The sequence below is a fragment of the Sinocyclocheilus grahami genome, unplaced genomic scaffold (assembly GCF_001515645.1).
Source record: "Sinocyclocheilus grahami isolate Dianchi unplaced genomic scaffold, SAMN03320097.WGS_v1.1 scaffold418.1, whole genome shotgun sequence".
Lineage (NCBI taxonomy): Eukaryota > Metazoa > Chordata > Actinopteri > Cypriniformes > Cyprinidae > Sinocyclocheilus > Sinocyclocheilus grahami.
In genome coordinates, this window is record NW_015505597.1 from 939,166 (window position 1) to 959,328 (window position 20,163).

The 20,163-nt window shown below is 38.3% G+C and overlaps 1 protein-coding gene across 1 annotated transcript in view; it reads left to right on the forward strand.

The window, feature by feature from the left end:
• Nucleotides 1–20,163, forward strand: part of LOC107551216 (SNF-related serine/threonine-protein kinase-like) — a 52,494-nt gene that overhangs the window by 18,353 nt on the left and 13,978 nt on the right. Inside the window, exon 2 of the mRNA XM_016232756.1 lies at nucleotides 12,307–12,448. Within this exon, the coding sequence (XP_016088242.1) occupies nucleotides 12,307–12,448 (142 nt within the window). The remainder of the gene's footprint in view (nucleotides 1–12,306; nucleotides 12,449–20,163) is intronic.

Here is a 20,163-nt window from a genome sequence, read left to right on the forward strand (position 1 = left end):
AGAGGAAACCAAAGATGCCTAGAAGTACATACATCACATGAATTAAGTTATTGCTATTTGCAGTTGTTCAATTTGATAATAACAATAATAATTTAATAATTGTTCACTTATGATACATCTTGTTAGTAGCCTGTACATGTGATCAGTCACTGTAAGAAAAATATCTAGAAAAATGGCAAAGGTGCTAATAATTTTCCAGGACATTATCCGTTATCCATTATCCGTTGTAACCCGAAAACACAAAATACAATGCGTAATTTAAAATGCAGATAAAAACCTGTGATTTATTTTCTTAAGATTGTAGCATACTGACTACTAATACACTGCTTAAAACTATAATTGTTCAGAATGTGTAGTTTTACTAGTTTACTAGCTAATAAAAAAACTTGTAATCGTTCAAAAGTGTTCAATGTTGTATATAAAAATAGTTATTTATATTTTAACATTATATTATGCATTTATATTATTTTACGAACAAATCTAAATGAACATATAAAATATATTTTGGCTGAGATTTGATGTAGTGACACAATTTTGCGTCGTGATTCCGTAATGACGTCATCGCGCAATGACATCACAACGTCATTTAGCAACTTTTAGCAACAAATCGACCTTCCTTTAGCAACTTCCCCTGAAAATTAGTTGGCAACACTGCGCGTGAATGCAGTAATTACACTTGCTCTGACTGCAGCAGGTAGCCAACCGTTAGCTAGCTCAGCTAAACACGCTTAAATTAAAAAACCTAAAACATTTCCTTGAAATGACTTGCACTGAGAAGCGTTTCTAAACATGTTGTCCAACAAAAGAGAACACTATAACGTTTTTACTCCACAATTTTTATCGGATCGGGTCTCGGTCAGAGAGGGCCGATCCAAATCCAAGATTTTTTTTTTCACCCCGATTGTGCGAATTATTCTGTGTTACTTCTGAAGCCACACGATAGCTTAATGTGAGCTACATATGAATATTTAAGTCCTTACATTAAAGTTCACACAAACTCTTTTCTCCACTGTGGCTGTCAGTCATTCGTTCAGCCTTTAAACCCTGGTCGCATTCGGTTACAGCAGTCAGCTCGGTAAAGCTCTCTCCAAGATCATTCTGTGTTCCCAGTATACTTGATCAATGAGGCAGAAAACATGTTCTATACTGTAAAAAGCATATGGTAAAAAGGCTGTGTCGATTAGCAATGGATTATAAATATAATTAATTATGATGAAAATACCAGCGGTGGCTTGAATAACACAGATAAACTATACATTGTCACACTTACAATTTTCCATTGTTGTATGGCTTGTTAGGATAGGACAATATTTGGCCGAGATACAACTATTTGAAAATCAGGAATCTGAGGGTGCAAAACAAATTAAAATACTGAGAAAATCTTTTTTTTGGCTATTGCTAAAAATATACCCAAGCAATTTAAGATTAGTTTTGTGCTCCAGGGTCACAAATGTGTTTATAGTGTTAAATAATGATCAATCCATCCTATTTTGGGTAAATTTTTTTTTAAGTATCGGTTCAGGCCGGTACCGTTTTAAAAGTTTCGATTTGGCACCGGTATCGGAAAAAACCCAAACTATACCCAACCCTTTTGTCTATACTTACTACACCTACACCTTACTATTGCTTAAAAAATAATCAAACTTTTTGTTTATATATTTGTTTGTTTGTTTTTTTAATTAATAAACATTTTTGCAACATTCTTTATCAGGGGGAAAAAATGATGTTTTATGTTTAAATTAAAGGCATAGTTCATACAAAAATTCAAATTCTGTCATAATTTACTCACCCCCAAGTTGTTACAAACCTGTATGAGTGTTGAGAACAAAAGAAGATATTTTGAAGAATGTTGGTATCCAAACAGTTGACGGTAGCCATCGACTTATTGGGGGGAAAAAACACACTATAAGTGGCTACCGTCAACTGTTTGGTTACCAACATTAATCAACATATCTTCTTAGTGTTCAATAGACAAAATAAACTCATACAGGTTTAGAACAACTTGACGGTGAACTATCCCTTTAGGGTTTAATTAGGTATGCGCAGATCCGATATTCATATCGGGTATCGGCTCCGATAGTGCCATTTTTATCGGATCGGGTCTCGGTCAGAGAGGGCCGATCCAAATCCAAGATTTTTTTTTTCACCCCGATTGTGCGAATTATTCTGTGTTACTTCTGAAGCCACACGATAGCTTAATGTGAGCTACATATGAATATTTAAGTCCTTACATTAAAGTTCACACAAACTCTTTTCTCCGCTGTGGCTGTCAGTCATTCGTTCAGCCTTTAAACCCTGGTCGCATTCGGTTACAGCAGTCAGCTCGGTAAAGCTCTCTCCAAGATCATTCTGTGTTCCCAGTATACTTGATCTTCTTGCCGGAGTTTAATGTTGTTTTGTTACTTGCTACTGTGAGAACAAAACACGGGCGTAGAAAAGACTATAAATTGTTTTTAGCGTGTACAGTAACTAATATTTAAAACTGTTAAAATAAATGCTCAATAACTGTTGCAAAGATATAATACACTACGCATCAATTTCTCTTCCCTTTGTGCTTTGCACTTTTTAACACGAAGCGCTTACAATGTGCGCACATTAAGCGCTTTGTGTTAAAAACTGCAAAGCACAAAGTGAAGAGAAATTGATGCGTAGTGTATTACATCTGTGCAACAGTTATTGAACCTTTCTTTTAACAGTTTTAAATTTCAGTTACTGTGCACGTTAAAAACAATTTATAGTCTTTTCTACGCCCGTGTTTTGTTCTCACAGACACCCGGGTAGCAAGTAACAAAACAACATTAAACTCCGGCAAGAAGATAAATTCCTTTTTGCAAAATCATAGACATGTATTTACACAGTAACTAATATTTAAAACTGTTAAAATAAATGCTCAATAACTGTTGCGAAGATATAATACACTACGCATCAATTTCTCTTCCCTTTGTGCTTTGCACTTTTTAACACGAAGCGCTTACAATGTGCGCATCCGGTGTGCAGCATTGCCTTATTAAAAAATATGCTATACATTCAAAAGAAATGTATTTTAATTTTATAGTATTTACTTAAACATATATATGAATGTTTTTAATGAATGGATTTTATAATACAAATAGCAATGTGTAACCTTTTACCATATTTAGTGCAACACTTTTATTTGTTCTCCACAAAATATTGTTTTTTCACTAAATGTTTGGATTTCTAAAATTATTGTGCACTGATTTTTCTAGAATAACTTTTGCTGCCGAATTATTCACTAACCTAGTTTATGATACATTTTTGTCATAGATTATAAATATACATAGGCCTATATTTTTTCATATTTATTGTTTATTTTATTTGTCTTTATAATGAAGTAGTCTGTATCTAGTAGATTGTGAAAGAATGATTATCAGTTCCACACACAGAGATATATAAATTCTACATTTATTTAAATGGGGGGAAAAAAACTTCACTGGTATCGGATCGGTATCAGTATCGGCCAATACCGAACCCTAGGTATCGGAATCGATATCGGAGGCGAAAAAGGCGGATTGGAGCATCCCTAGTTTTAATCTGGAACACTAGTTTGCTAAATTTAATAATAAACAGACATCTACATTTATGAACAAACTTTATTTGAAAAACGATGATGTCATTTTAAACTCGTTCTGATTGATTAAAATATATCAAATTGTTTTCTACGATTTTAGCAACCTCATATACAATGCATTAGCCAACTAGCTAACTGTACCACGGTGGTTCACAGCAGCAGTTTAATCTGGAACACTAGTTTGCTAAATTTAATAATAAACAGACATCTACATTTATGAACAAACTTTATTTGAAAAATGATGTCATTTTAAACTCGTTCTGATTGATTAAAATAAATCAAATTGTTTTCTACGATTTTAGCAACCTCATATACAATGCATTAGCCAACTAGCTAACTGTACCACGGTGGTTCACAGCAGCAGAATTTGCGGTGTTCAGTGCTTTGCAGTGTTCTTTTGATGCCAGTTGTTCCCTTCATCACTCACATCAAGTTTGGTTTCCCCGATGGTCTTTTCAGATGAAATGTTTTGGTTCATCTGTTTTTCTGAACTCTGAGGACTCAGTTAATATCAAGCAAGATCAGCTGGTGTCTAGTTGCGTGAGCCGAGAACATTATTAATGTCTAAAAATAAAACTGACTGGCCTTCCCCAGTTGGTATTCTCTGTTGTCGCAGGTGTCTGTGCAGTGATTAGGCACTTCATATGTTTTGTGTGTGCGTGTTTTTGCACACAACTTCCTTGTTCAGTAACAAACACCTTTCTTCTCAGACAGTGAGTCTTTTCAGTAGCTGTCTGACTTTTGTTTCAATAGGACTCTTTATTTTGTGGTAGCACAGAAGGAGGGCACACAGTGGTTAGGAGTGATGGGACAAATGAGGGCAAAGGACTTTTCCTCATGAACCTACTGCCCTCAAACAAGGATGTGCTACAAATCTGTATCTTTCAGTTCTTGCTGAAGCATCAGTTAGAGCACACAGATGCCACAAACATACAAAAACCCTTAGGCCCTGCCCTGAAACTGAAATAGTTGTTTAGATCCCTATGGGTTTTATTCCATTCATTTATTACAAATAAATACATTTAAACTGTCTAGTTTATTAGAATTTTAAAAATGTAGTAAAATTGAATGATAGTCACTATTTAAATTGACAAATAAACATACAAAATTGAAGCAGTTTAAGTCATGTTTAAATTGTTAAATGTAGCAAAAATTTTTTCATTGTTGTATTAATTTTTTTAATTAATAAATTAATTCCTTTGGTACTTCAGATGTTCATCAGGTTGCAAGCCTTAAAACCCCCCCCAACAACTTTATTCTAAAGTGGCTTTATAACTTGACTTGCAAATGTTTTCATATCTTGTTTCATCCATTTTCATCCATCATGCAAGTGTCCAAATGCCTTGAGTCATTGTATGTGTAACTAAAAATGTGTTATGACGTTGTGTTACATAAGTATAGGGTAACTAACGTTTAATCAAATGTTGTTGAAAAGTACTTTTTATGACGTAACATTTGGTAAACTGCAATTATAGGCATCTGATTTAGAGTTGGACCAGATTTTTTTTTAGCTTGGAAGAACTGTACATCATTTTTTTTCAGTTTATGGCTGTACAGCACTAGTTATGGTCTTGTGTATTTGAAAGTGTCATGCTTTCTGTCATGCAGTGCCACTATTACTCATTCTTAGAGTTAGAAAATTGAAGAAAACACTGAATTCAAACCTCATCGTATTTATTTACGAATATGCATGACGCCTCTAATTGTGTGAATTTTATTCTGTGCTATTACTTGCAATTACACTTATGGAGTGTGAGCATACAGTGTTAATGTTCCAGGTATTATGGAGTAACATGTTATACAACTTCTTACCATACTGTACATTTCATAGCGATATAGTTAATTTGCCAATTTACTCGGCATTTAATTTAGCCTTTAACAGAAATAAGATGACAAAAATAAGAAGAAACAAAACTATTTATATAAAATGCAATCATATGATTTGATGCCACAGGAATTTCTGAGAATGCTAATTCATTTTTTTTTTACTTGCAAGAACCATACATTTGACAGTAGTTTACAGTAAATTACAGATAATACAATGCACATATAGTGTTTTTACTGCATGTGAAGGTACACTGTTAAAAAATAAATTAAATAAAAAACTGGTTATTTTCTGCCTGGACATTATCTATTCATTTTACAGACATTTTTTGTTAACCCTAAAACACAAAGCAATGAAATGCAACATTCAAAATACAGGTAAAACATCAGTAAAATAAATAAATATGGAATATTCCTTTATTCCTAAAATTATTTTATGTTAATGCAGTAAATTGTGCCCTGTTGTACTGTTTATTTATTTTATTTTATTATTTTTTTTAATGTAAAATCTTTAACTTTTTTCTAAAAACCTTATGTATCTGTCTGTCTGTCTGTGTTTTGACTTGGGCCAGTATGCAAATACATGTCTGTGTGCTTACAAAACACTCAGAACAGCTTAACAGTATTGGCAGGCTCATTTTAAAACCGCCTTAAAGTCACACCACTCGCATGCAGACTATGTTGCACCTGTGTTACGTAATGTCAGCTCACCTGTCACGTTCAACATGAGAGCATGACCGTCACTCCTAAAAGCTCCCATAGCGGATCTACTGCAATGGATCTTCTACTTTAACTTTAAAATGAGTTGATTTTCTTCAGACTCTAAAGCCTAACCCTTTTTTGTAGTAATCGGATTCATTGTTGAGAACATTAGGTCACTGCTGTTTTCCATGTGAGCTTTTTTGTTGTCTGAATTCTAGAGAGCTCTAGTTTACAGCAAACCCCAGAGGTCTAACATGCTGATTTTCACCCACATTATAAATAAATATGCATATTTTAAGCTGTTTAAAGTCATGTTTAAATTTTTAAATGTCAACTAAAATAACTAATTTTTAAATGCAACTTTTATTGATTGATTTTTTTGTATTTCTTTTTTATTATTAATACATTGATTGATTGATTCTTGTTATTTTAGGTGTTCAGCAGGGCATTGAAAAGCTTAAATAAAGCATTTGCGATTAGTAAGGGATGGACTGTGTATGTGCACGCCATGCTAGCAAATCGATCTTGGATTACATTATGTTGTAAATATTTTATGTTTAGTGCAGGCGTTTCTAGCGCCAAGGTTGTGTAACAGTCTAAGATGCATCCAGGCTTGAGCATTGTCCAGTCTTGAGGTTAAAATAACCCAAGTTTTGCATAATGAGCCCTGGCGTCAAGTGCACTGGGACAACGAACCGTGGATAGAGCTGCATCTGACAGCTTGACACAAAGAAAAGCACTCCAGTCACCGAGGGGGCGAAGTGGTGATGGCATCTGTTGCTGACTTGCTACAGTTCTACTGCAGACTTCACAGACTGAGCCATTGTTTCTTTATGAGGGAACTGCATTTGAAGTTCATCCACAGCTGACAGACAGAGCACCACAGATGGACTCTAAAGCACTAAAGCAGCCCTCTGTTTGGCCACAACCCATTAGTCTTTGTCTAGCACTGGAGAGAGTGTGTTTGAGGCATTGTCCTGTCGCCAAATGCATTCATATTTGAAGTACTCAGACGGTGAAATGAGTTGTTTGATTTATTTAGCTTGGATTGATCTTTTTGATGTGCCAAAGAGCTGTGAATGTCAGAGATGTTGTCTCTGAATGTCTTCGTATTGTTATGATGTCAGTATCTCAATGAGAGTTTCAGTGTCTTTGTTTGTGTACGGCTTTTGTCGCGGGTTTCTTTTCTCGAATGAATTGGCGAAGGCATGATCTATCAGTAACTTGATTGTGATTGTTATAATAGTGTGCTGAGTCCTGTGTTGAATGGCATCAAGTGAATAAAGGCCCTTTCACATGATGTGTGTCAACGTTTTCTAGCACATTGAATTAGATGGATTTAAACGCCGAGCTACAGTTGTGCACAGGTCAAGCATTGAAACATCAGTGCTCAAATTATTTCAACCAGATCTTTCAGTGGACAGCAGGATTATTTTTTTCAATACATATGGGCCCGGTTTCACAGACGGGGTTTAGCTTAAGCCAGGACTAGGCCATAGTTCAATTAGGATTTTGAAGTAATTTTTATAAACATGCCTTAGAAAAAACATTACTGATGTGCATCTTGAGACAAAACAAGGGCACTGACTTATTTCAAGATAAATCAGTGCAAGTTTCTTTCAGTTGAAAAAGCTCAGATTTACATTTTAGTCGGGGACTAGGCTTAAGCCTTGTCTGTGAAACCGGGGGATGGAGTGCCGCACAAAAAAATCTATTTAATTATAAGAAGAAGAAAAAATACTTAGGCCTATTTTCAAATTGACAAGTAAATAAACATTTTATTCTTGGTTAGAATGTCATTAAACATCAATAAATAATTAACAACATTTAAGTCACATTTAAAATTGACAAATAAATACACATTAAAGCTATTTAATTTACTTAAAATGAAAATTCTATCATTCATGTAAATGAAAGTTGTTGGTTCAGAATGACAGGAGTGATAAAAACATTTTTGTTTTTGACATTTGATTTCTTTATTTTTTTCATTAATAAATTGGTAATAGATTTATATGCGCGTGTGTGTGTGTGTGTGTGTGTGTGTACTGGTTTATATATCCTGGTGGGGACTTAAACCTGACTACACACAGACTCATGGGGACTCGTGTCACGGTGGGGACCTAAATTGTGGTCCCCACGGGTACAAAAGCTTATAAATCATACAGAATTAAGTTTTTTGAAAATCTAAAAATGCAGAAAGTTTCCTGTGAGGGGTAGGTTTAGGGGTAGGGTTGGTGTAGGGCAATAGAATATACGGTCTGTACAGTAGAAAAACCATTACGCCTATAGAGAGTCCCCACAAGGATAGCTGACCAGACGTGTGTGTGTGTGTGTATGTATGCATGCATGTATGTATGTACCAGTATATGTACATGTATATACAGTATATATGGCACACCTGGTCCCCAATAATTACATTGCTCAACAGTATAGAAAGATCCAGTGCAATCCTAGAATTTTATACATTTGGCAGATGCTTTTATCCAAAGTGACTTTGCATTCAAGCTATATGTTTTATCAGTTCTTGCTTTCCCTGGGAATCAAATATGACCTTGGCGTTGCTAGTGCAATGCTCTACTGTTTAAGGCATGTCATAACTTTTTTTTTTTATTATTGCGTTAAGCATATTGGTCTGTTCATTGGTTCAGGACCTACCCTTTCTTCAATCATTCAAAATTAAACAGACTTTGATTTATTAAAGCATAGCTCTCCATTCTATTTCCTGATGCTCATAATGGTCAGTGAAGTTCCTTTTATCAATGTAAAGTCTGGATAAAAGATCATGGATTATGAAGCCAGTCGAGTACATTTGATTCTCAATTTTTTTCACATTTTGTTTAAAATTGGAGCATGGCATGTTGCACAGACCTTTATTTGAAAGCATTAATATTTCAACACCATTGGCATCTTGAAGGTGCGTTGTATGGATTATCTCTTTCATTTGGTTTTGAAAACCTTTACACCATTTTCAAGAAGTTTGTTTAATGACTGAAAAGGTCATGTGGGACATATTTGAAACTGCAAAATCGTGTTGCATGACTTTGATTTGGCAGATGAAAGGTCTTCAAATATTAATAAGCAGTGGAGCAATTTTGTAAATGTTTTAATAACAAAATGTTATGCCAAACTGTAGGCCCATCCCAAACGGAACAAATATTTAAATACATTTAAATTGAGAAATTAAAAACATGCTAATCTTGGAGACGCATTCAAACCATTGTGGGTATGAGTATACAGTATTTGAATTAATTAATATTAGCCTTGACAGCTCTGTTGACAAGACTGAGTTATTGACAGCTCCAAGTCTAAAGGCTTGTTCACAGCAAGGAAGATAACTATAACTATAAAGTTTTTATAATCATCTTAATTCTCTCACTTCTTTCACTTTAATTAATTCCTTGAGAATATGGGAAGTCCACACCACAACTATAACTATATAATAAAAAATTCAGCTGATTAACATTCACAGCCAATCAGAATTTAGACTTGCATAACTGCAGTGTGTGCTTATACAGAACATTATCACCATACAACATATTTATAGTTCTAGTTATTTATAGTGTGGTGTGAATAGGCCTTAAGTGTGTACTTCAAGACCCTTGTTCATAGTCAGAAATCTGGCTGCAAAAGACGGCATTCAATATAATATTATTTTCTGCTGCCACCATGACTGAACTGTTTTTAGTTGAAATTTAATAATCAGAACTGACAAAGCTCTCACAATCATATTGTCCATAGGTAGAGCATGCTGTGTGTTTACCCTGGTGTCAGTGGTAGAGTTTTAAACACTGCAGGATATCTGGCTATACAGTGACCTCTTGCTGGGCCAGATTTGTTTCTGATCCATCTGTCTGTCAGTGGTCAGAGCAGAACCCGCAGCCTGTGGGTGTACAGGTCATTACAGCCGAACAATCCCAGCAGGGACGGAAACGTTCCAGAGCCACTGGCACGGTGCATAACCACGGCTGCTCAGTGCCTCAGGTGTACTGCTGCACACTCCGCAGCAGATTGGAGCTCTCCGAGGGGCCATTATCAGATAAAATATCTCCCATTACCTTCTAGAAATGCACCCCTGCCATCTGTGCAAGCTAGAGCAAGAAATCATGCCTCTTCCATTTTCTCAAATGTGTTGTCAATTTCATAAAATGGGCCTATTAAAGTGGTTTGCCTCTTGCCACTGCAAACTGTTGCGGTAGTTGCGGTGACATCCCTGGAGAGTGAAGGGCTAATGGAAGTTTTGCTTAAACTTTCTCTCTCATTTCAGTTACAGCTGTACTTGCAATTTCTGATTTAAGATTAGGAAGTGCATGCCGCTGCAGACCGCTCGCTCATGCAGTGTTTTTTTTCTTCTTTTTTTCCGCTGTTTAGTTATTGAACATTCCGTAGCACTTGTTAATTACGTCCCTTGTGTTTTGACAGTCAGGGCTCGTGGGGCAGATTTTGGCTGAGACAAACCAATTTTTCTCAGTCTGTGGGCCACCCACGCTGCTAAATTGATTTAATGTCTGTCAATGGGCTCGGCCACTTCTCCCTAACTTTCCGCTGTTCACCACCAGAGCACAGAGTCACTGAGCATTTTGAACTTTGCACATTAGTGTCGCACGATTACAGAAAAACTGTCATCAGTTCTAGAAACCACACGTCTTTAAAACTAGCATTTTGTGATTAGTAAAATTTGCACAGAACTTCAGGGACAAATCCAGGGATATCTGTGTGCGAGCTCTCTACTGGTTTTCCCAACTGTTTCCAGTGGTTTCTAGATCATAAGTCATTGTCACAAATGTTTATTTTTTGTCACATTTGGGACTCTTTTAGTCATAGTCTGAAACCCTGTATGCCAGTCTCACTATGATCATTCACCCTAAAATTTAACAATCAATCCATTTATTAAATTTTTTTTCTTTTGTAGTATAATACGCAAGAAATGTTTGAGATGATATGAGACAATGACAATTTCAATTTTGTGGTAAACTAATCCTTCTAAGTTGTGTTCACACTTGGCACATTTAATTGAGTTTGAAACCAAATTCAGTGTGTCCCCCTGTCCCTCAGAACACTCTTGTTAATCTGAATCATTTCTTTTTTGTTTTTTTTGTAAAATTATGACCAACTTTTCATTTTGGGCAAACTAATCCTTCAAAATTGTGTTCACACTTGTTGGTACATTTGATTAAGTTTGTAACCAAGTTCAGTTTGTCCCTCTTTCCCTCAGAACACTGTTGTCAATCTGAATCATTTGAGGTTTTTTGTGAAATTATGATAGGCTTTTCATTTGGGGGGAGAACTAATCCTTAAAAATGGTGTTCACACTTGGCACATTTAATTGAGTTTGAAACCAAATTCAGTTTGTCCCCCTGTCCCTCAGAACACTCTTGTTAATCTGAATCTTTTTTTTTTTTGTGAAATTATGATAGGCTTTTCATTTGGGGGGAGAACTAATCCTTAAAAATGGTGTTCACACTTGGCACATTTAATTGAGTTTGAAACCAAATTCAGTTTGTCCCCCTGTCCCTCAGAACACTCTTGTTAATCTGAATCTTTTTTTTTTTTGTGAAATTATGATAGGCTTTTCATTTTTGGTTGAATTAATCCTTTAAAATTGTGTTCAAACTTGGTACATTTGATTGAGTTTGAAAACAAACTTAGTCCATCCATCTTTTCTTCAGAACGCTCTTTTCAGAACACTCTTTCAGTCTGTCTTCAGTCATGTGGGGTTTTTTTCAGTTCACTTTTTGGAGTGAACTAATCCATAATGTTCACACTTGATACATTTGATGTGGTCCAGAATGTTTTTTTTGTTTTTTTTTCAACCGAATCATGCAGTTCTTTTGTGTGCAAACAAGTTTAGATGACAGCTTTTATTCACACTAATAAAAGTAAATAAATCAGTTGAAATTAGGTCTGCACCAAAACCACCTGTGAAAGTGTCTCACTACCTTGGGAAAATAAGCAGACACTGTTTATTGAGAATCATAAATACTGAAAATGAATGCAAATAATGTGCCAGATGTTACTCTTTGCCAAATTCTTGGTTGGAATTGTAGGTATGTAGACCTTTGTCTGTCTTGTTTCGTTCTGCCTTCCTGAGACAATGAAGACTCTGTTTTTTTTTTCTTCTCTCTCTTCACTATTCTAATGAATTAAACAGTCTGTTGAAAATGCTGATGACATTTTAACCCTCTCTCCTGTAGATATCTGGAGTCTAGGGGTCATACTCTTCATGCTGGTGTGCGGTCAGCCCCCTTTCCAAGAGGCCAACGACAGCGAGACCCTGACTATGATCATGGACTGCAAATACACTGTACCTGCCCACGTCTCCAACGCCTGCAAAGAGTAAGTTGCTGCCTTAACCTCTACCTTGGCCCCAGTCGAATCATCTCTGGCATTTCCTGCAGCTTGAATGTCCACATTTTTTCCTTTAGGCTATTAAGACACAATGGCTTAATGGAGCCTTTCACTGTACATTCATTATCTAGAAAGGCAGACAGTAATGTTGACATGGATGTTAATAAGCTACCTCAGGCAGATTCGGAGTGACCTTCTCAGAATCAAAATGTCTTTTATATATATATATATATTTTTTTTTTTCCTTCTGTAGCTAGTTTGAAAAGTTATTATCTGCCACTGTCGTAGTTATATTTTGGCAGGTCGTTAATTGTCATACACATAATTGCAAATAATGATTTCATTTTGTGCCACTTACAGTGAAACCTTAGAAGGTCTAATGCAAGTTAAGCTAATTTGACAACATTCATAGCATAATTTCTGGCATTACCATCAAAAATAATTGACTCTTCCCCTCTTTTTAAACCAATAAGTTGTACTTACAGTGAAAGTAAACCAAACCAGAATTGTGAGTTGAGAATGTGAGATTTGCTCCATGTTACAATTTGCATGTGGTTACAATGCGCCTCTTAATCGTATCTTTTTTTTTTTAAATTATCTCTCAAGATGTTTGAGGTCATCTGCAACTTTCACACAACGCATTATTGCACCAAAAACACTCTCAAAATTCTGGGGTCCTTTTTTTTTTTATTCAGCGAGAATGCATGAGAGTAAAGACATAACAGTGTTACAAAAGATTATAATTTAAAATAAATGCTGTTCATTTGAATTTTCTATTCATCAAAGAATCTTGAAAAAAGGTATCTCTGTTTTCACAAGAATATTAAGCAGCACAACTGTTTTCAACACTGCTAATAATAAAAAAAAAATCTTGACCACCAAAACAACATATTAGAATGCTTTCTGAAGGATCATGTGACACTGAAGACTGGAGCAATTGCTGCTGAAAATGAATCCTTGCCATCCCAGGAATTAAATACAGTTCAAAATAGAAATTAAATTGTTTAATAATATGCACAAAGAGATCTGATGTGTCCCTAAGGTGTCAGGGTACTTTTGGTTGGTTTACCGGAAGTCAGAGTTTGATACAGGCTGCCACATCCATACTGATCGTATTGTGTCAAACAGCATGGTTATGTAACTGATAAGCTCCAGGCGTAAGCCAGAACTAACCTTTCAGTACACACAACCCCATGTAACCGATAAGCTCCAGGAGTAAGCCAGAACTGACCTCTCATTCACTCACAATTTCCCCCATCCACTCCAAACTGTGTCGTTTAGCTCACACTACTAGCTGTCTCTTGTGGTTTGTCCTCAGGAACTTGCATGTCAGGCCAGTGTGTGTTTATTTTCCAGTTCTTTGTCCGTGCTTTGTGAGCACACATGTTTAGTGTTAACATCTTTCAGAACTACTGCCAACAGCTAAAATTAGACTCTGCATATAGCGTAGCTTAAATAGAAAGCCTATTCACAGAGAAACAGTGCAGAACACACACGCATGTTCATGTCCAGCTGTTGGACAAAATCTGGTCCAAAATGTTTTGTGTGCTTTGCATTCCTTGCCACCATTTGAGCAGAAATTTATCTTGGAACATCATCTTTTGAACAGTCTTGGCAGATGTGTGTGTGTGTGTGTGTGTGTGTGTGTGTTTTCAATATATGAAAATTAGTTGCGTTAATTTACAAGTACATGTTAGTTACATATTGACATAGTGATTAATTGCAATTACTTTCATGTAATGGTGTTTGCTCCCAAATAATTCAGAAAATTAGATTTCTTTATTTTATTTTTATATCTGATATATTTTTTTGTCTTATATTCATATCATTCAACATAAGCCTCAATTCTGTTTGAGAAGTTTGGCTATAGCATGCATATATATATATATATATATATTCATATATATAATATATATAATTCAATTAGCACATTACATTGACAACCCATAGTCTCAGCAGATTACGTTATTTGCACATGCTTAATGTCTTTTGTGCCTTTATTTACAGGAATAGGGTTTCCTGATAATCACAGTCTGTTTATCATACTTTCAAGTGCCAAAACACACTTCAGAAAAGTTAGGATGTGTTATAATAGTGCTGCTGACTTCATCCTGTCATTATCACTTCCATAGAGAACAAGGTGGAAACTGTGCGGTGGGGTAAGGAAATGTGTTGTATCTTGACGTCGTTTCTCTGCGGGATGCCATTGTTTGTCAGGGTTGGGGGTCTAGGGATGAAGCGAGGACTCAATGGTGCAGGAGAATGGGCTTTATTAATAATAAAATAAAGCAAAACAAACAACAAAAACTACCCCGTAGGGGAAAACACAGCTGGCAACTTGACTGGCTGGCAGGACAAGGCACACAACAGGGAACATTCGACGACGAACTGGCACGGGACTGCAAACACAAGAAGAATAAATAGGGACCAAATGAGGAGGGTAACGAAGGAAGACAGGTGGGGCAAATTAACCAATAATCAGGAAACAAGATGTGCGGGGTCAAGACAATAGACATGAGAGCACATGGCACTAGGGCTGGGCGATATAGCAAAAAAATTTAGCAACAATATAATGTTTCATATCGTTCGGTATCGATAATTATTGACATTTTTTATAACCTTTTTTAAAACAAAAATCAATAGAAAAAATGTTTACATTTAACCACTGTATTTATAATTAACAATTTATTGAGACAAATATTTTTTGTTTTAACAATCAAACACAATAAAAAGTAAACAAATATCTAATTTCTAATGTTTTATATGCAGATTAAATAGGTCTTTATTGTATAGGTCTTATTGTCTCCCGAGGCCACAGAAGGGCGCAATGAGCAAAATAATGCAGCGCATTTAGCAAGTAACTCTATAAAAACTTGCATTACGTCTAAATTAACTGATAAAAATATAATATAATTTCGTAAATTGCATAAACAATTATGAACAAAACGGCATCATGTATTTGCATTGCTTAATCCAAAGAGCCAAAGCGCCATTCACACAAACTGCATTTAAAAACATATGAGACGCAGTGAAAAGGAATAAACCTCCACAAATTTGTGATGTGTCTTCTAAAAGTTTAAACTGTTTTAACTTTGCATGACTTTCTATACATCTCTTCTGTGAGATGCGAGTGCAGCAGTCATATTTGTCTGTCTAAAAAATGCGGTGAATATGCATTCTGTGTGAATGGTTTGGTTTCGGTTTTAACCCATTCAAGATCTTCTCCGCATTGAGCTTCTATAATATTTTGAAAGAATAACGCAGCAGCGGTTATTCAAATCCTAACATTCAAATGCAAATGTTTATTTTAAATTCGACTAATAGCCGCATCTCGCACACCACTGATGACACTCCCTGATGCACACCTAACATTCAAATGCAAATGTTTATTTTAAATTCGACTAATATTCATTCTTTATTCACAATCTCCTCATCACAGGAAGGCACAGCACTCATTTCAGCATGTGTTCATGTTTGTGTTTGCTGTCTGTGTCACTCATAGCACGTGCCTATATCGTGCGTTATATCGAACATTTTTTTCTATCGATATCGAAGAAGGTGTACAGTCGATAAATATTGATACCATTTTATCGCCCAGGCCTACATGGCACACAGAGAACAAGGACAAAAGCCATGTGCTCACACAAAACAAAAACACAAGTATATGACCAGCAAAACAATCACTAGCCATGTGCTTGAACAAAACAAGACACGAACACTCAGCTAATGAGAATACTCATACGCCGTGTGTTCACACAAGACATGACAGCATAAAAGCATGCAGCCAATGAAAAACGCAAGCTGCGTGCTACACAGCACAAGACATAACATAACAGCATGCAGCCGATAGGAACACGAACAACGCGAGACGACGAGAGCACGCAGCCGAACACAAACCGCGTGCTACACAAGACACAACACACGCAGACAGAAGAGCACATGGCCCGAGCGAACTCGAGTCCGCACGCTCCTACAACAAGACAGAACATGGAGCACGAGTGTCTGAACCCCGACATGAAACCGAACCTCAACAAGACATGAATGCCGGGATCTGAACACCATGCTCCAACATGAAACAAGGAAACCGGACACGCAGACGAGAGCGCATGGCTCGAGCCTACTCGAAGCTGCACGCTCACATGAAAACAAGGACATTACGGGAGTGTCAGGGCTCTGTCACAAAACCATGAATAAACTAGGCCGAAGTGACAGAGCCCTGACACTACCCCCCCTCAAAAGGGACGCCACCCTAACAAGGAACACCAAAACAATACAGGAACATGACACAAGACCAGAAGAAATGAGACAACAATACAGAAAGGGGTGTAGCGTCTGGACCAATCCAACACACTATATATTCTCTTTTTATATAACAAATACTCTGTGAGACAATAGAGACAAGGAAGGGTGGAAAGGAGGGAAGCCAAGCCAGTACCATCAAAACAGTCATTAAAGGGACCAGGGAGGGGCGGGAGGGTTGAGCCAGGGAGGCTCAGGCAGTCCAGGAGTCCCAGCAGGAGGCTAGTGCAGAGCCGGATGGACGAACCAGGGAGGTTCCGGCCAAACAGGAACCCTAGCAGACCACCAGGGCGGAGTCGGAGGGACAGATCCAGGGAGTCTCCGACTTAACAGGAACCCCGGCAGACCACCAGGGCGGAGCTGGAGGGACAGACTAGGGAGGCTCCGGCTTAACAGGAACCCCGGCAGACAGCCAGGGTGGGGCTGGATGCATGGACCAGGGATACTCCAGGCAGACCAGGCAGGCTCTAGCGCTTCTGGAGTCTGGGCAGGGGGCAAGGGCGGAGACCACATCAAGGAGGAAGCCAGCAGGGCAAGACGCTTAGGCGGTATTGGCAGGGCAAAGAGCTTGGGATGCGCTGGCTGGGCAAAGAGTCTGGGCGGAGCCTGCAGAGCAAAACTCATGGGCAGAGCCGGCATCAAAGCAAGGTGCCTGGGTGGCGCCGGCAGGGCATTCTTCAAGGGCGGAGCCAGCATCAAGGCAAGGAGCTTGGGTGTCGCCGGCAGGACAAGGAGCTTGGGACGGCCTCCGGGCTGGCAGTGGGCTCTGGGACGGCCTCCGGGCCTTGCAAGACGGAAGAAGCCTTCCTCCTCCTCCTCCCCCATTTCCAAGAGCGAGTTGCTGCTGCACCATCGGCCGCCTCTAGGGGTGCTATAGGGCGAGGCGCCAGCAGGGCAAGGAGCTTGGGAGGCTCTGGGACGGCCTCCATACTGGCAGTGGGCTCTGGGATGGCCTCTGGGCCTTGCAAGATGGAAGAAGCCTGAGACGCTGCGGTGTTTCCGGCCGCCTTTGGGGGCGCTGCTGTGTAGACGGCTGCCTCTAAGGGTGTGCTGTAGCTTTGTCAGCCACCACTGGGGGTGCTGCAGCGTCGTCAGCCACCTCGGAGGGCACTGAGGCGGGCCCATTCTTCCTCCTCCTCCTCCGTTTATGGGTCATTGGAAGGCTGGGGATTCCACTGACTGCAGGTGGAAAGGGGGGAGAGTCAGAGGAGTGGGACTTCGCTTGGGGTGGGGGTTCAGACTCCCCACGATGATAGACATGAAAGACAAAGTCCCAGAAGCCAAGATTCCCCAGGTTTTCCATCATCAACCACAGGCTAAGAGGCTAATCGAGGCAGATGTTAAAAACCTCCATAATATTAGTCACATCGTAGTCCAGATTGTCCACCTCAATGAGTAAGTCATAGGCAAAGTCCCTCACGTCAGCCCCTTGCTGATGGAAGTTGCGAGTATTTACTTGCTGGATCATTAGCTGGCAGGTGGACAAATCCGGTGGTGGGAGATAAAAAAAAGGAAAATGCCCATCTCTGCTGAGTCCTCTTTGGGCCAGTTCGTTCTGTCAGGATTTGGGTAAAGGGATGGAGCGAGGACTCAATGGTGCAGGAGATGGGCTTTTATTAATAAAATAAACCAAAAACAAAAACTACCCCGTAGGAGAAAACACAGCTGGCAACTTGACTGGCTGGCAGGACAAGGCACATGACAGGGAACAAGAAGACATGAGTGCCGGGATCCGAACACCACGCTCCAACATTAAACAAGGAAACAGGACACGCAGACAAGGGCACACGGCTCGATCACACTCAAAGCCGTGCGCACACATGAAAACAACTACATGACGGGAGTGTCAGGGCTCTGTCACAAAACCATGAATAAACTAGTCCAAAGTGACAGAACCCTGACATTGTTAAGCTGTTACAAGTATCACACAATGATCGGCTGGAAATGAGATGAACAGTTGGGCTAGTTTAGCACTGAAACAAAACCTGTTTTACAAGTGGTAAATATTTCAGGACATCTGTGTAAAGATCAATTACTCATTGAAATGCAAATTACTTTTCGAATGAAATGAATTTTTGGTTTTGTCTTTGTAAAGGTGACAAAATGTGACCTACTACAAAGGAGTTGGTTATTCAAAGCTGCATCATCATGACTTCAGGATAACCTAGTTTAGCCAGTTTATTAAATGAGTAAGACATATTTCACAGCACAGCTCATAAGGAAAGTGAAAATGGACAGTGAATTCATTCAAGACAGTATTTTCCAGCCTTAAAGGGTAACTTCACTGATTTTCAACCAGCTTCTTATTGTTACAGTGTTTGCAGTATATGTAAATGTTAATTTGTCTGCAAAGTCTACTAGCAATGTTGTAGCAGTATAAAGCTGGTTGAAAATCTGCAAAATTGACCTTTAATGAACAAAGTAATAAATTAAATTCCTCAACCCTTCCACACTGGATTTCACAACAGTCAAATTTGTATAAAGTTCTCAATAGGGCCTTTCGCACCGCAGGAACCTTTTCATAGTACCAGAACTAATTGTGGAACTACCCACTTTTCGGCGTGTTCGCACCGCCGGAACTGGGAGTGATTTTAGTACCGGACTGCCTTTTTCGAGAACCAAATTAACTCCTACTCCAGAGCAGGGTCTAACCAGCACAACTTGTACTAATCGTGATGCAAGTAGACATTGATTGGCCAAACGCGTACGAAAACGGCCTCACCCGCCATGATTTAAAACTCCGTGTAAACGTACTGTAAGCATATCAACTTATTTCGCAAGTATGGAGAACAGCAATGGATGGACGGACGCTGAATTGAAGGCACTTGTATCAAATGTAGCACTGCCAGTTGTCGTTGGAGATTCTTAGTCCTCCTTTCCGTTCTTTCAATCGCTTTACGTATACGTCGACTTTCCATGTCCACTGTGAAACCCGCGAGACACAACCAAAACACAGCTCCGATCACAGCGTCCTCCATCCTCCTGTTGTTAATGTTGTTCTTTGTTTCTGTTGTTGAACGCCGCGCACAAATGACGTCGCTGTCGACCGGCTTACGTCACTTCTTAGTACATACTCTCAGTGCGAATGCAACCCTTTAAATGGTACTGGGAAATAGTTCGCGCAAAATCGTCGCAGTACTTTAGTACCGTACGTTTAGTTCTGGAACTAAAGCGGTGCGAAAGGGCCTAATAGCTATTCCAATCATTCTGACTATTATTAGAAGCAATACTCAATGTAGTTACCCAAAAATTTAGTTACACAGCAGAAACAATGCTTTTTCAGTGTGAAAGCATAATATGGTGTCCTAATGCAAAAAAAGTATATTTTCCATATTAAGCAGAATTATTGAAGCAGTTGTGACAATGATATGCGATAACCAACAAGAGATTCTATTTTTGGAATG